Source organism: Gymnodraco acuticeps, unplaced genomic scaffold, assembly GCF_902827175.1.
Source record: "Gymnodraco acuticeps unplaced genomic scaffold, fGymAcu1.1, whole genome shotgun sequence".
Taxonomy (NCBI): Eukaryota; Metazoa; Chordata; class Actinopteri; order Perciformes; family Bathydraconidae; genus Gymnodraco; species Gymnodraco acuticeps.
In genome coordinates this window covers 1,393,680-1,410,686 of record NW_022990021.1, presented here as the reverse complement: position 1 = coordinate 1,410,686, position 17,007 = coordinate 1,393,680, and the positions used below count along the sequence as shown (strand labels likewise).

General features: G+C 41.8%; 1 protein-coding gene across 2 annotated transcripts in view; it reads right to left on the bottom strand.

Moving 5' to 3' along the window:
* The window catches only part of nrbp2b (nuclear receptor binding protein 2b), a 31,921-nt gene extending 18,184 nt beyond the window's left edge, over window positions 1–13,737 (bottom strand). The window contains exon 1 of one of the 2 annotated variants that reach the window (XM_034214116.1): window positions 13,020–13,737. In XM_034214116.1, the coding sequence (XP_034070007.1) occupies window positions 13,020–13,139 (120 nt within the window). In that variant the 5' untranslated portion in view covers window positions 13,140–13,737. Of the gene's footprint in view, window positions 1–156; window positions 184–13,019 lie in introns of those variants that run through there. The other variant, XM_034214117.1, reaches the window with a different exon arrangement.
* Window positions 13,738–17,007: the final 3,270 nt, after the last annotated feature.

Here is a 17,007-nt window from a genome sequence, read left to right as displayed (position 1 = left end):
GTTATTTATTTTGGTCTCATGGCTTTCATGTCTATTGGCTTCTTAAAAACAGCGGGGATCAGCTGTTGAACTGCTGTTGTATTTTGCCGGGCTCCGGTGATTGGCAAATCTGGGTGATGCCTTCTGATATGATTTAGCATGTTTGGCGTGTGTTACCATTAGCATACCGCACCACTGTAGAACAACGGCGACACACCGTCCTCGTCCGATCCACCACTCGCACACTTAATCGTTATTGTAGTCCACAGGGAACCCGAAATGTTCCCACACAGCTGATTTAAAAGAAGCAGGTGGGTTCTAGCTCCTGTGTGTTATCTGAAATCGCCATACTAACTTTTCTTCTTCTTGTATTTTGTTCGTTTTGTTGTTGTGTTTCTTCTTGTTCTTCATTTGTTGTTTAAGGGCGGCTGGCAAACAGCTTTTAGGCGCAATACCGCCCCCTGGATTATATATAGTGTAGTGGATACTGCCCTGAATGACAGACTTTTTTCCCACTCGTAAAAACAATGCGTATTCGTCGTGTGACTGCGTGTGCCGAACCGTGACGTCCGAACCGTGACGGTACGGGACGAATACGGATACCGTTACACCCCTATCAGCAGGTCAATAAAGTGAGGATAAGTCCCCTTTGAAGCGTGAAAAGCTTGTGTATGAGACATTATTGGGTATCCCTCCTTTATTTATAGTTGAAACACAAAGGTCTTTACAGAAATAGTCGTGTTTATAGAGGCTTTAGCCAAGCTATTCGCACCTGCAGGATGCAGGTGGAGATCGAGGAATGGTTGTTTTTTATTGTTGAAGTCATAAATCATACCAGAGCAGATGTTTGAAAGAAACAATATTCACCCGACCATACCTACACCTTTAATGCCTTCACAGTTTCTTGCTCTTTGTAACAACACTACAAGACAGTAACTAGACTGAGTCAAAAACTATTATTATAATTGACTGTGTGCATCAGAATCACAAGACAAAGCGTCGCATAGGGAAATTCCCTCTGTGGTGATTTAGGTGTTTACATACTGTTAGTCTGGATACGATGCCTACATTTCCATACCGATACTGAAATCATTTATGTTTTCATATCTTACTCCAAGAATAGGGTGAGGGTTAGGGAATCATTTAACAAAACGATAATATTGACACCAGCTTTCTGTACTTGGATAGTTAGTGATTTTTCCGAATGCCAAAGTCAGCTACTTATTGTTCTGCTTCATGCAGAAAGTCGGAATCTTCTTGCGGGATTGTCAGTCCAAACTAATTATTCTAATGTCTGAAAACCTGACATTTAACATTAACATTTAAAGGTGGGGTAGGTAAGTTTCAGAAACCGGCTCGAGTGCACTAAAATTTGAAAGTACACAGCCGAAAAGAATCCGCCCCTTCCTTCAGACTTCCTTACAGAGCACCTCCTCCAACACACATGAACGCGCAATGCACGCCCAATAACGGCACGCCCAATGAGGGCACGAGATACATTTGTGCGTGCACGAGATGGAAGGCTGACAGACAGGGCGTGCTTTTTACAGTATTACGGCTTCCACAGATGACATTTTCTTATGGATTTTTTGTCAAAGCACTGAAGATATTCATTGCTATCGGGATGTTAAGAGCATTCCATGGAATATAACAAAAAGTGTATCTCGAGCCGGTTTCTCAAACTTACCTACCCCACCTTTAACGCTGTTTTCATATTTGTACGTTTTTTGTTTAAATCCCACTGATGCTGTTCTGGTCTTATGTTTATGTGATTTAATATTGAAAGGATTAAGTTCAAATAGTACTGTCAATATTTATGTTTGTGTGATGAATGCCAGAATCCTCAGCAGAATTTATTGATGCAAGAAATATAAATAAATAAATTTGTACTGCAAATATAAACAATCATTTCCACATCGCCATGTGAGAAGATCACTCTAGGTAAAGGCTATCTGGCCTAATGTGTTTAAAGCATACTTTAGTAATTGTGAGGCATTCCTCAGAGGCATACATGTCATGTAACGTGAACTACTATGACAGCTTTGTGAAACCCGGCAGACATGTTAGCCATTCCTAGAGGATTCCTTTTCATGCCAGCATCCCCATTTGACTGCCCGATAGTACGGGTAGCTCCAAATCTCAGAGCTAGAGTGGAAAACGCTGACAGATACCCCTCTGTATCTCCCATCAGATCTGATGACCCTACTAGAGGCCTTGCAAGCCGAGCGGCTCACATTTCACTACAGGTGAGTCCCTATAGATCGTATAATCACTGTATCTTCAGCTACAGAGAGTAATATGAGTTTGTGTGTGCCTCCATAATTGACTATACTAAAAGTCAGGCTATATTTATCAACCCCCTGAACTGATAGCTGCAGCCCTAGATGTTAATGCTTGAAGTAAAGCCTGTTCATGACAGAGCCTTAGGTTGAACACCATCTGTTCTGTTGTTTACTGTAATGCAGCTCGCACCACAGCTTAAAGCTCACACAGTGTTGTAGTGGACCTGACACAAAGCGAACCTTTATTTAGCCTATGGGAGGTTTGTTGTGTTTCTGTCAATGCAGGACCAGAGAAACACTGTTAGCACATATACAAAACGGTTGGCTTTGTCACTTGTATTTTAGGAAATCAATAGTTCTTCTTAACTGTACAAACATAACACCTGATGAGATACTGGACAAGGTAACTAAAACAAGTAACTCTCTCCAGATTTAACTGATCTTTTTTAAGTATTAAAGAAATTCCAATCCTACTAATACCTAAAACTGATTTATGTAAGTGGTTTATCCTACTTGGCTGTTTTGTATTATTGGACTGTTCATTATTACTTGGATGTGGAAACAAGCGAACAAAAGAAGTATTTCAAGGGCACAAATGATTACATTAAAAGGAATGTGTTAAGTATATGACACACACAGTTTAGTAATTTGAGGCCTTAAATCAGGGGTGGGGAACCTCCGGCCCCCGGGCCGTATGCGGCCGCGAGACCATTTGGTACGGCCCTCGAGGTCATTTATAAAACACACGCAAAAAAGAAAAAAATTAAAGAAATCTAGAACAAAACACGAGCCTAACGTGTCATCACGTGGTATATGTCTCGTCTGACAGGGGTGCAGTTCTGCCGGAGAGCACCAGAACGTCGCTCCGGCACTTTCACAAATTGCAGTACCCATAAGGAGCCGTACACATGCCGCAGTTTTTGCGTGTCTGTGTCTTAGTTGAAAGCCCAGTGGCGATCTGTTCATCTGTCATACTGATCATACAGTCAATAACTTAACTGTTGTTATTAGCATCTGGATAGCTAGCTATGCTAACGAATATAAGAAGCTTTTTCTACAACCAGTGAGGTAAAGGCAAATCTTTATATGATCATTATAAAAAAATAAGAGAATAAAGTAAACAGGTATAAAATACTATATGACAGTAAAAAAAAAGTTGTTATTGTTGTATCTTTCTGTTGTGGTGGTCATGCCACAACCGTGCACGTGCATGCATGCGCGAGTCATGGTAAAATATCTGGATTAAGAGGTTGCTTTTTCTTTGCACAGCATGAAAGAAAGGCGAAATGAATGGGCTGTGATTTTAGTATTTTTAAGCAGAGGTCAATCATGTGTACGGCCCTCGGAGGATGTTGTAAAAATTGAAATGGCCCTTGAGAGGAAAAAGGTTCCCCACCCCTGCCTTAAATGAATAATCTGCAGGTAAAGTAGTTTACCCAGCTCAGTAAAGTGGACACAGAAGATTAAATATCTTGCAAATACAACATTTTGTCTTTTCCTTTCATCCCCTGCAATAAAGTTAGGATGCAGCTACCCCACTTACTCGCAAATTAACTCCTGGAATGCGCTCAATATTACAAGCTGGTGATAACAGTGTATGTGCATCTTAAATGTGGACATTTCCTTCAAGCTGAAGAATAGTCTAGATTCTGACCAATGAGTAAACTTTAAACCCTCATGCAGGTGCTGCTTGCTGCTGTTTTTGTATAAACAGGCCTCCACAATGCCTGGGAGCCTGTGAAATAGCAGCATGTAAACATCAGAAAGTATTCCCCAAGCATAAGAGCAGCGTCATAGATAACAGTTAGCGTGACACCAATATCTTTCAATTTTCCAGCTGACTGAAAGCTTTGTAGTAAAATCCTACCATGACAGCCGCAAAATGCACAGATGAGAATAGCATGCTTTCTCTAATGAAATCTGACCGACTGGGTGATAGACGTCACACATGAGACGGTAAATAATACAGCTCCATCAAACTCTTCGTGCAGGCAGAGAAGGCGTTGCTGCAGCTTTATACTATTATCACACCAGATTGGCAAGTTAATATGGAATAATCTTTTGTCACACAGACACAAGTATACTCCCTAGAGAAACACACCTATCTTTCTAGATAGAGGCACTAGATCAAAAGTCAAGGGATCACCAAAGCTTGTTGGATTCATTCTTTGACGTCCACACAATTTGGTAAAAGGTTAAATGCCAATCTATGAAATAGTTCCGGATATATTTCAATCTAGACCAAAGTAGTCAATAAACAGAGTGACATGGCTATCTATCCCTAGAATCATGATACATGTTTACAACCGCAATTCAATGGACATCTGCAGGAATCATTATTTTGTATTCTAGGAATGAATGGGTGTTAATGTGTTTCCTAGTAAAGCTTTGCGCAACAGGCGTGGATGACCGTTTTAACAGGTGGATCAAAGCTGGCTGTCCCGGCTCCGTTTCCCCTCCAGGGAAATCTGAGTGGATGTCATTCCTTTTAGGGCAGCTGTCAAAGCAGCAAACATGCTGACACTGCAGGATTATAAGGGAGTATGAGTCATTACGAGGATCCCTAAAACAGGCAGCGCTTACTGCAAGCCACAACTTGACACGGTCTTAAGAGGGGCAATGCTCTGGATTTGTTTAATGGCTTGTCTTTACAACCCAAGACATGGAAAGCATCCAAAAACAGCGAGAAGTTTACTGCGCACGATATACATCATATTTACTATGAGCTATGAGGTGATGATTTTTGGACGTCCAGTTGACTAATGAATATATCCCAACGTGTGTCACCAGCCTCTGATTGTCAAGGCATTACATCACTGAAAAAATGTGTGATTTCAGCTGGTGTACCTCATTCAGCTATTGCATACCAATATGAAGACATCTTTCAGGGCTTTGGAAACATTACATATAGCCTAAATCATTATTGAGAAACAATCTATAGATTTATTGATAAGGAATAAAGTAATCAGCTGCAGCATTGTAGACATAACACACTAGCAACATAACATGTCTTACTTAATTTGTATATAACGCTACACTGCTGTGGCTGCCTTTAATTGTGTTGTTTCTTACATGAACGCAAAAGGGTCAAATTTCATACTATGGATCAGCCATCATAATTTACATATTTAAACTTCTTTAAATATATATTTCGTGGAAAAAATACCTATTGCAATATCAATTTTTTGATGTTGCTCACACCTGGATTTACGTGCTGTGTGTTATTACCTCAAGTTTGTCAATCCTGGCAAATGCATGCGAGTCACTCACACATGCATGGGACTTTGGTTAACACTTAGGAGCAGAAAGCAGCATCTGCACACCACACTCAACAGCACATATTCGACTGCGCTTGAGAATTAACGCCATGACACAAAGCAGAGTTGCAAAGCAGATTGGAAATGGAAGATGGAGCAATTACTGGAATGGGGCTGTTGATGCTTCACAGTGCAGGGATGGTGGGAAGTCACTTCTGGGGATCTACCACACTACAACATGGAGCCAAGATCACAAGGGGTCAGTGATAATCCTCTCTCAAGGCTGGACTTTCATAAAAAGAACCAAGTGTGACAGGTCAAGGTCCACTGTGTATCTGGTGGATGTAACTCAAACTGTGATACGATGACAGATATTCACTCTTTAGACCAGAGGACAGGAAGTATTCCAAGGTTTACTCCAAGGTTACCATGGAGTCTGTTAGTTAGCTGTGGACTACTTGAGCCCTGTTTTTTCAGCCAATATTTGTTTACATTTTGATATATTGGCACCATGTTGCTGTTGCCGTGTATCTAAGGACATAAGACAACTCTCATATTACTTTGATAGGGCAATAAAAAGGTAGAGAAGGTGCCAATCCCAGGCAAGACCTGGAGTTAGAGTACGAGTTTAGTACTGAAATACAGTGTTCATAAAACTGATTCTAAATATGTGTGCATTTGATTTGACGTGGATACAACTCTGAGCAGGAGTTACATTTTTTGAGTGAATTGCCTAAATCAGGGACTAAGGGTTTAAAGTATCATAAGTGTCAGATGACTTGGGTGTCACAGACATGTCAATAAGCACACAAAATCAGCAATCAATACAATTACCATTCTTTTTAGATCCACTGCATGCTCCTTTCCCTTGTACCTCATACAGTACATTTTGGGCCATTTATCGTCTCATGGTTTGAAACCTCAGGTTAAGAGCATCCAATATTTGCATATTTTGTGCAAGTGCAGTTTTTGCCAGCCTCATATCTCAACAGGAATATTGTGTGAGGTTAGCTTGAATGTCCACATTCAGGGATGTCTCACGGCGGATACGTCCCGACAGCCATGTGCACAAAAAGAGCAGCAGGGTTGCATTGTCAATACCTTATGCAACAATTATCCAAACATTGAATTGATTTGGTATGGGGGGAAAAACTATGCGTTTAACAACCAGCCTCAGTTTGATTCAGCACACAGAACTTTGCTTTCCCATAACACCAGCACCACTCAGCCCCTTAGAAAAATCAATGCTGCATGTTGGGTCAAGAAGGTAAAACTGACTTTAAACCATTCCATCTAAGAAAAACAGCCACGCAAGACAACAATACCATGTGGCGGCAGGCTGTGTTTATTGTGATGCCAGAGCTGAATAACAGATATGGCAGCGTGTCATCTGAACTTACGCCCACTGACTTAGTTACTGAGTATTCATGTGTATTTCATGTATGCCGCTCAGCCACACCCAGGTCTGCTGGATGGAGAGCTGTCCGACACTATTGCATCAAAACAAGGCAACGTTTATGGATTGGAGACACTTTATATACCTGTGATATGCACAATATATCAACCACAGAGATTACGGTTGATTTATTCCTCTTGGAGCTTCTTTGTGATTGTGTTGGTATCAACTATCAGCTTGTCCCTGCAGAGATGACGTGACATGATGAGTTTATTTTGTTCTTGTGTAAAACCTGGCGACTGATGAAATGGTTTTGCTTATTACTCTCTGGTTTGTTTAAAAATAAAAGCTTATTCAAGACAAAATCGAATCACTAGGTGAGCTATAAAGGTAACCTTACAAAGACGCAGTGATCATAAACTCATAAAATACTGAAAATAATTTATTTATGAATGATTGAATGTGTTAATCCAGGGGTTCCCAACCCCCGGTCCGCGGACCGGTACTGGGCCGCGGAGGTGTTACTGCCGGGCCGCGAAATAGCTGTGAGTTTATCGTAATATTTGCAGAATTATAAATATATAAAAATATTTTATCATAATATTTTTGTTTTAAAGTGTTTAATTTTTGCACCTATACCAGTCATGTTATTTCATCCAGTAGCCTGGTTAAACTTTCACTAGAAAACTGTTAAAAATGGCTTTTATGATGTTCCGAGGGATTCGGCGGATCCTATAGAGCAGGGGTACTCAAATACAAATCTTAAAGGTCCAAAATAAATGTTTCAATAAGACAAAGGTCCGTTTATTACGGTCATTCAAACTTTTAAACAATTGCAACAAGATTCTTAACACGAGGTTGCAAAAACAAAAATAATCTGTATGCAGCAGTTTTCATTGTTATTGTTTCTGTGCTTGACCCCTCAGAGTTGCAGTGTAAGAGCTGCACAGTTAGGAATAAAGGCAGCTGCACCCTCTTTCATTCAGCATTCCCATTATTGCTTTATAAATGTCTTGCCCCCTTGTGTGTCACTGAGGTTCGTCAGGCCCAACACATCTTCAACAAACTCCCCCTTTGCCTCATCATACAAACTCACAAACACCAGCAACTGAGCATTGTCAGTGGTGTCAGTGGACTCACCCACAGCTAAGGAAATGCACTGTGCATTTTTTATTCCATCACAAAGCTGATGAATCAAATCACCAGCCAGTATTTATGTTCTTCTGGTTGCTGTGCAATCTGAGAGGGGGATTTGCTTGACCTGTTATTTCCTCTTTTTGTTTGCCTTCAACATGGTCTCCATCAATTCAGTCATGCATTATTTTATACTTCAGTTATTATCCAGTGGAAAGTCCTTACCTACTGGCCTAGTTCAATCAAAGTGGTTACTTTTTTTTGGCTGGGCAGTGTAGTTTTACACACCGTCTTATTTGACTTTCTCAGGACTTAAAACAGTTTTTTGGGGGCAGACCCCCTCAAAGAAAACAATATATTTACACACGTAAGGTCATCATCTTAATAGTTTTGTATGCTCATCCGTGAGCAGAGCATCAAGTTGACATGTCTATTACAGCTGAATGCGGCGATTACCATCTTGTTCAGCAAAACGCCTCACAAACGTATTAAGATCAACAGCTTTAGTGCGTTTTGATTCAATGCTGAGTACAGTCAAACTGACAGTCTCTTCTCTGTCATTGTAGACCGCAAATACCTCATTCCTTCAGCGCTTGGGTCCGAATGCTTCTCGTTTTGCGCCGTCCAGTTAAAAATGAAATCGCCGCCAAATCGTATGTCCACGCTCGCGCCAGGACCGGGGGAGGGGTTACATGACGTGCATCTTGTGCTGCATTCACTTGCACTCGGACATTAGAGACTTTCTCTCATAAATGTCCGATGAGCCACAACTTTTCTTTCAAAACAAAGCTGCCAACTGGGGTGGCAGCTGGGGTGGCAAGGCCTATTTTTAGGGTGGCAGTTGCCACCCCGGTAGGTGAAACTAGGCTACTAGCTACAGTACAGATGAGCTGTTAACTCTCGCTCTGAATTTTGTTTTTTTTAAATTCTCGCTCTGACTTAGACAGGTTGAACGAGACACACACATTTTTCCCACCCGCATTCCGCGAAGACCCGCCCTACTGTGCCTCTGATTCGCAGATTGTTTGGGGGAAAAAAACGCTGACTGGATGCTGAATGTGATTGGACCAAAGCGTTGACACACACAGGTGGAACACAGTGGAACAGTCAGACATGCAGAGCGCTGTTTGCAGTGGACATAGCGGAGAATTTTGACTCGTTGCGAATGCGTTGTGGCGATGTCTCACATATAATACAGAGAGATAATACATATGAAAAGTATAATTTGCTCAGAGTCCGGAGACAGTGGTGGTTCGGTCCGGATCCGGACCGGAGTCCGTAGTTTGAGGATGCCTGCTATAGAGCCTATAGGGTCTCAGCCTCTCGTGCGCACGAGAAAGTTACCGGTGCGCCAAGTAGGAAGAGAAGCGCACAGGAGACAACTGTTTAATTGCAGACTGTTATGTTTATGTGGGAAAATGGCAGTGCATACATTATTTGAGATATATTTCAAACTCGGACTTCATTTTAAGGATATGTCAGCCAGGGGTGTAGAGCTATTTGTTTAAGCACCGGATTGGCAAAACAGGAGAGTAAACCAGTCTGCCTTGATCTATATGAATTCATGTCCGGGACTCTCGCGGTATCTGCTGCCCGCAGCTGTTTTATAGAAGGAAAACCTCCTTCACTTCATGAAATGGCACCAGGAGGCAGCGGGACGTGTAACTCCGCCTCTGAGAAGTAAAGCACCAGCGGGTAAAGATGTGCCTTTTTACGCACTGCCTTCGCTGTGTTTACCTTCATCAGAACAGCTTAAGAGTGACTGCAGGCTGCTACGTGTTAACCACACACACATCGAACTGCCCGATTACTCCCCCTTTTATTAGTTTTATGAAGGAGATGTCCAGTTGATGTGTGTATGTGCTCTGCTCAGCTCTGTGTGTTCGGTGTGTTTGTGTCTGTCCGACACAGGCATTTGTTTTCAAATGACCATGAACAGTAATTTACACACATCTGGCTAACTCCATAGGTAGCCATATGCTGGTGTTCCCAAAATAAATTAGTTTAATCTTAATCTCGATGTAGTGCTAAATGCTGTCGGACGTGCACCGGAACGAACGTCACTATCATAATATCTTCTGAAAACAAATGCCAGTCACACACCCACACACACACCCCTCCTTCATAATGTGCCTTCTCCTTTTTTTCCCAGCATTCACTGGATTATCCGTAAATCATACAAACAAAACCAAAACGTTGATTTATCTGTTTTCCCGTTTTGGTTTAAAAACTGAATAACGTCGGTTTTTTGGTTTTCCGTTATTCCGAAAAACCAAAAAACGACACCGGTTCTTTTTTAAACATTAATATGTTTTGGATGCATATTGTTCTAGTATTTGTTCAGGCTGTTACATACAATTAGGCTCTGTTGCTACCTGCTGGTGGTGAGTACATTTTAAAATCAGTTAAAATTGACAACCGGTCCGCGATTTTTTTTTAATGTATCTGCCGGTCTTTGGCACAATTAAAGGTTGGGAACCCCTGTGTTAATCAACAGAAGATAATTGTACAAAAATGTTGAAAACAGAAATGATTATTCAAGATTATGGGGTAGGTCATTTTGGAGAAACCAGCTCGAGTGCGCTAGAATTTGAAAATACACAGCCGGAACAAATCTGCCACTTCCTTACAGAGCCCCTCCTCCAACACACACGAACGCGCACATGACCAATGAGGGCACGAGATAAGTTTGTGCACAGATGGAAGGCTGACAGGCAGGTAGGCCATCCAGTTATTTTAGCCGGGCCGGCTAAAATGATTGGTCGTGCTTTTTACAGCGCTACGGCTTCCACAGATGACTTTTTTTTAATGGATTTTTTGTCAAAGCACTTAAGATATTCATTGCTATCAGGATGTTAAGAGCATTCCATGGAATATAACAAAAAGTGTATCTCGAGCCTGTTTCTCAAACTTACCTACCCCACCTTTAAGTGCAACTTCTACAAAACATTTTTGGTTCTAGCTTTTCAAATGTGAGTATCTGCTTTGTGTCATTGTAAACTGAATACCATTTGATATTTAGATTGTTGGTTGGACAAAATAAGCAATTTAAAGATGACCCCCTCTGGGTTTCGGCCATTTTTGGCTGTTTTTCACAAATTCTAAAGACCGACCGTAAAAGTAACATTCACCAAATTAAAAACGTTTTTGCATAATGAGTTGATGTAATGTAGAACAGTAGAACATAGTTGATCACATTGAACATAAATGTATGTTTATATTAAATAATTAGAAAGTGATTGCTATAGTCTGATATGGATTTTCACTATAGCAACCAGCCCTGAATGACTGATGCTCTCAGTGGGGGGTAAATGGACATGTGGCAGTAAAAGCAGCCCGTATGGGTGATCGATGGCTGGAAAAACACCATGCAGGGTGTGTTGGAGTGCACGGCAGCACAGTAAGAGAGTGAGGTCAGGTGGACCTGCTGTTCATAGGACGCCATGTGTATTCGATAGATAACCTTCAACCTTCAACAATGTTCAGCCTTATCTGGAGCTGTCAGTGAAGCCGACGCCCACTGCTTCACTAAAAAACATTTAGGTGTCTGTCAACTTTTTTTTTAATGTATATATTCCTAGGTTAGGGTTTAGCAGCTGGGTTTGTCAGAGAAGCTGTGCAGCGTCTCATTGTCTTTAATGTTAGCATTACACAAACATGGGATTATTTATGAGTGACAAAGCCTGGGGTAAGGTCACTGGGTTATTTGTTTTTAATGCAGCTAATGTATTGTCTGGACTAGTGCTGACCTTCACATGGAAAGGTGGCAGAGTCGTAAATAAATCTGTAGATAAAGACAGTTAGGGACTCTCCAATCATATTAAAAGCGGAACAAATTGGCCCGTTATTATTTAGTGCCACAATCACCCAGCAGCATTTAACTGTTCCACCTTTAAATGACCCCCTTCCTATGTTATTTGCACCTGCTGGGAATGCTTTTAGAAAAGAGCTGTAACAAGAAAAGGAAAGATGTTTCTGGGGTTTTCTTTTTAGTATTGTCTGTCTATTAGGATATGGGGTGTTTTGTTTTGTAAGGGTTCTTAATTCATCTCGTAAATCAAATAAGATCAAGATGAAAACAATTGTTAAACTAGTAGATTGATAGAAAATGTGTCTGATAATCCAAAAATCAAGTTGAAATACTTAATATTTTTGGATTCCAGCATGTAAATTGTGTGGATTTAAGAAGAAGCGGGGGATACACACAGTATACATTGTCTTTGTTTTGTTTGAGGAAAGAAATTTGACTATTTCTGACCAAACTAGGATAATCTTAGGGCAACTTAACATGTTCCATCAATAACTAATATGTATTAAATCATGATTCTGTCAATAAAATGTCAGTTAATTCAAACAAGTAAATAAAATATACGTGTTTAAGTTGCCACTTGTATCCACCTAACAATGCAATACCCATGATATCCAGTGTAATATAAATAATCACATAGAGGAAGTTAATTTCTGCAGTTGACTGTAGTTGGTTCCCATAATGCACCTCATTTGCCCTTTATAGTGACTGGATTCTGAATTATGGAACAACTCTGTTGCTTCCTCTCCCACCTGCATACCTACCTTTTTATGATACAACATGCAATTTAAGGTAATAAAGCTAAGCAGTCAGACCTGCTTTACACATCCACAGTATGTTAGTGTGCTTCCCAACCCTGCAGCATATGATAAATCATATATTGAGATTCTAATCTTCCAGACGAAGAAATGTGAATAAACAGCAGTGGCGGGTGGCCTGTCACATTGAAATAGACTGTATGTGGGCTAAGCAAATAAAAGGAGATTTATGGGTGCAAACACCATGGGGCAATACAACCTCGGCCTGGCTTAGAATAATTGCATAACAGGGGATGTCCAGCACTCAGAGAGGCCGATTGATTGGAATATTTCCTGATCAAAAAGTAGATGTTTTTAAAGGGAACACACACACACACACACACACACGTAGGCTGACAGACCAACCTGCTCTTTCCGTTTCTGCCAGCGGCCGCACGGGCTCTCCTCCAAGATCTCGCTCTCATCCTCGCTCTCCTCTTCCTTCCCCTCCGAACCTGATTTCCTTTCCGGGACGGACATCGTCATTTTAACGCCGTTTATTGCCAGATAACAAACCCCCGACCGACCCTTTTCTACCTCCTTCCTTCCCTGAGGTTTTGTCGACCAGACGAGTCGAGACGGTCCTCGCTCTGTCTGCGCAGTGAAGACAACCCCCTCCCTGGTGACAGCAGCCACTCTCACTCAGCCCCGCTCAAAACATCTTGCAGAGAAAACTGATATTGCCTAAAACAAGCGCTACTCAGTATGTGAGGAACAACCTGCACCGCCTCCAGATAACAACTAGCAGTGTAGGCTACACATAACACGGTCGCTGGACTGAACGGAGGGTGGGAACATGTATCCCAGACTTCAGGCGCCCCATGCAAAATAGGTTGCGAAATGGTTTTCCGCTTATCTATCTGTTCACACTGAAGCACCGCGGGAGTGGAAGCTCGGTCGGTGGAGCAAAATAATCCCTCCCGACACAACTACGATCATTCCCTGCCTCGTTTATCGTCTGTTTTATAGAGGAGCTTTTAATTTTCGACTATCTTCCGCACGGGACGCTGTCTGTGTTGTCGTATCTGAAGCTGCGGCACGAGCTCCTGCCAGGAGCGGTGCGCAGAGAGATGGAGCGCATTACCGTAAAGTGTTCAGTATGTGCGCTCAGGATTTTACGTTAAGCCTGTCTGGAAAATGAAGCAAACAATTAATGTATAAGGACGAGCACTAACTCAGTAACCCAAAACAGGGTATTAAAAAAAAAATGTTTATAGTGTGTTATATTTTATTTCACAATACATGATTTGACGCATATCCAGGTCCCATATTAGTTCGGTTTAATTGTTTGGCATTCATTTTTCTTCTTTCCTGTTTTGTGAATATTTAAGTAGGCCCTATGTATTACAGTATAAACCCAAACCAACTAAACCTGCTTTTAGACTCACAGAGCACTCCAATAATGACTAAAAACCAGAACCTACACCAGGGCAGAAGGGCCTGGCTGTTTTATGTGTTAATAAAAGAAAGAAAGGCCCTTTGTGCCTCAATAAGGAGTGCATGTAGTCTAAGACAGGGGTTCCCAACCTTTATTGTGCCAAAAAATCGAGGACCGGTTGTCAATTTTAACTGATTTTAATATTTACTCACCAGCAGGTAGAGGCTAATTGTATGTAACAGCCTGAACAAATACTAGAACAATATGCATCCAAAACATATTAACAACGTTTAAAAAAGAACCGGTGTCGTTTTTTGGTTTTTCGGAAAAACGGAAAACCAAAAAACCGACGTAATTCAATTTTTAAACCAAAACTGGAAAACAGATAAATCAACGTTTTGGTTTTGTTTGTATAATTAACGGATAATCCAGTGATGGGAAAACGAGGAGAAGGCGCATTATGAAGGAGGTGTGTGTGCAGGGCCGCCCCTCCCTACAGGCCAATCACGCAGGCTGCATGGGGCCCCGCCTTGCGCAGGGGGCCCCGCCCATAGGGCCTCAGCTGCTGTGCTCAGTTCTCCGCGCACCCCCCGCGAGAGTGAGAGTGAGAAATGACAAGGGGAGCATGTCTGTAACCCGACACCGTTGTAATGTATCGACATCTGACCAATCACGGCTTCGATACGGCCACTAGTGCAGGTAAAGAGATGTCGGTGAAAAGACAGTAGGCTTGTTTGAGACAAGCGAGACCTGCGCAATTTCGATCAACGTCTTGCTCGTGCGTTGCATGATGGTTAGTCATTTTGTCCGACTTGCTCTGGAGGCTCGCCTACATGAGACGTTGAAATCTCGCGGGACAAAGACGCCCGCAGCCTTGAGAGCGAGGCGCGGCGAGGCGGAGCAGTTGCAAGCCCCCAGGAAGTGCGCCGGAGTCTGATGAGAATATTCATAGTGGCCAAACGGCGGTACTACACTTCCGTTTGGTTGCTGGGCCCGGAAACACTTTTTTCCATTGACTTACATTGGGAAAGAGTGGTCTGTAACTCGTTGGATAATTTTTTTAAAACTAAATAAACAACCCAGTATGAACGTTTGTATAGCCCTTATTAAAAACATTCGTTCCTCAAGTTGTAAAAATATGCTAATAACGTTATTCTGAGAGTAATTTCCCTCGGCATTATGAACGCGCATCTAACCCACGGGACCGCCGCCCGGCACGTTCATGTGACGTGTTCAGCACTACATGCGTTTCTCTTTACCCATGGATGCACAATAACAACGGACCATATCGCCTTACTGCCCACGGAGCTGTAATAATGGATATATTGTACATGTTTGCTGTAATTCATCATTTGTAAAATATTATACTACATGGGCTGTATGATGTAAATCTTGTACCGTAAATGTTGTATTAAATAAAGTTAATATTACCGACGTAGATTAACGTTCCTGTAGCTTCTTATTGCACTTGCAATTGTTTTAGTTACGTGTGGGCACTGGGCTAACATGAATAATCACAGTTACTATCCTTTTACTCCATCACATTTCAAAAATAAATAGGCTATTGTTATTTTAACTCTACCACAGTAATCCATCATCAGCTTTACTTTTTAGATAAAGTTTTAACTCACAATTGATCATAACAGGCTTCAACATATACATATTTATATATTACCAAGTGGTTTCATGTACAACCCACACAAGTATCATGCTAAATGAAGCTCTGTTGCTTGGATATCACTAGATCCTGATGTCAGCGTAATATAAAAGTACATAACGATTGATGTGTGATTTAGCATAATTTACTAGCTAGCCGCTAGCTGCTAACTGCCGCCTCGTTCCCGTTCTCGTTCGTTAAATCCAGTACCATGCTGGCATGAACGCGCGGTGCTGTTACGTGTACGCAAATTCACGTGAACGAGCCTTTTGGGCGGCGTGGTTAAAGTTGCGCTATGAGCGCACATACGGGTACTTCTCAGGCATGCCGGGTAATCTGTGACGTTTCGCTCTCTCAAAAGTTGGGCCATTTTGTCATCATGCGCCATTGAGCAACTCTCATAGGAATGAATGAGGCCCCGCCTCCCACGCTGTATCCAGTTCTTATTATACATCCATGAGCAGTTCCTCTCCACGGGCTGCGGAAGCTAAATGCTTGATGGGAAACGACTCGCTGGTATCTCGAGCTGAGCGCTCATTGGTGGTTTTTTCCACGTGCTGGTGATGAAACTCTCCAATTGGCTCGGCAAAAGTTTGTTGTTGTTTTGTGTCCGTTTTACGTCGCCACTTCCATTCACATTTGTCATCATTGTTCCACAATATTTATCATCATGAAATTAATATCCATATATTTTATACTATACTTGCACTGCTTACCGTTTTTATACTTTATATATCTTAGCATATTCATACACACTGTTCATACTGCTCTCAGGCTGCTGTGTATATCTAGTGTATTCATACCCCTCACTGTTTATTCATCATTGTTTCACACACACATACGGGTTTTGGGCCGAGGGCGACACCATACTTCCGGTATCCACCATTTCACACGAGGTGCAAGCAGAATATCATAGTCTATTGCCTTAATCAATATCTAGTCAACTCTAAAATACCACATATATGCAATGGCATGATAATATTATTATGACACGTGGGGTATTCACCTGGTGTTTCCAGAAGATAGACGTAGATGCTGCCAAAATCGACCGAAGGCCACTTTCGAGAGTCGTTTTTCCATACATCTGCAGGCAGTCTGTAAGGGCAATCGGACAACCCACACAGCTCTAGTTTACGCTGGTAACGACCTAGAGCACACCCCTCAAATCCAGAGATGTAATCTGAAGACATGCAGCGATGTCTTCGGTCGTTAATTCAGAAAAAAAAAACTAGTGCGCTCTGCCTGGCTACATTACCTAGCTGTTTATATTAGCACCTCCAGGATATTAGCACCTCCAGGAAAATGGCGTATTTATATAT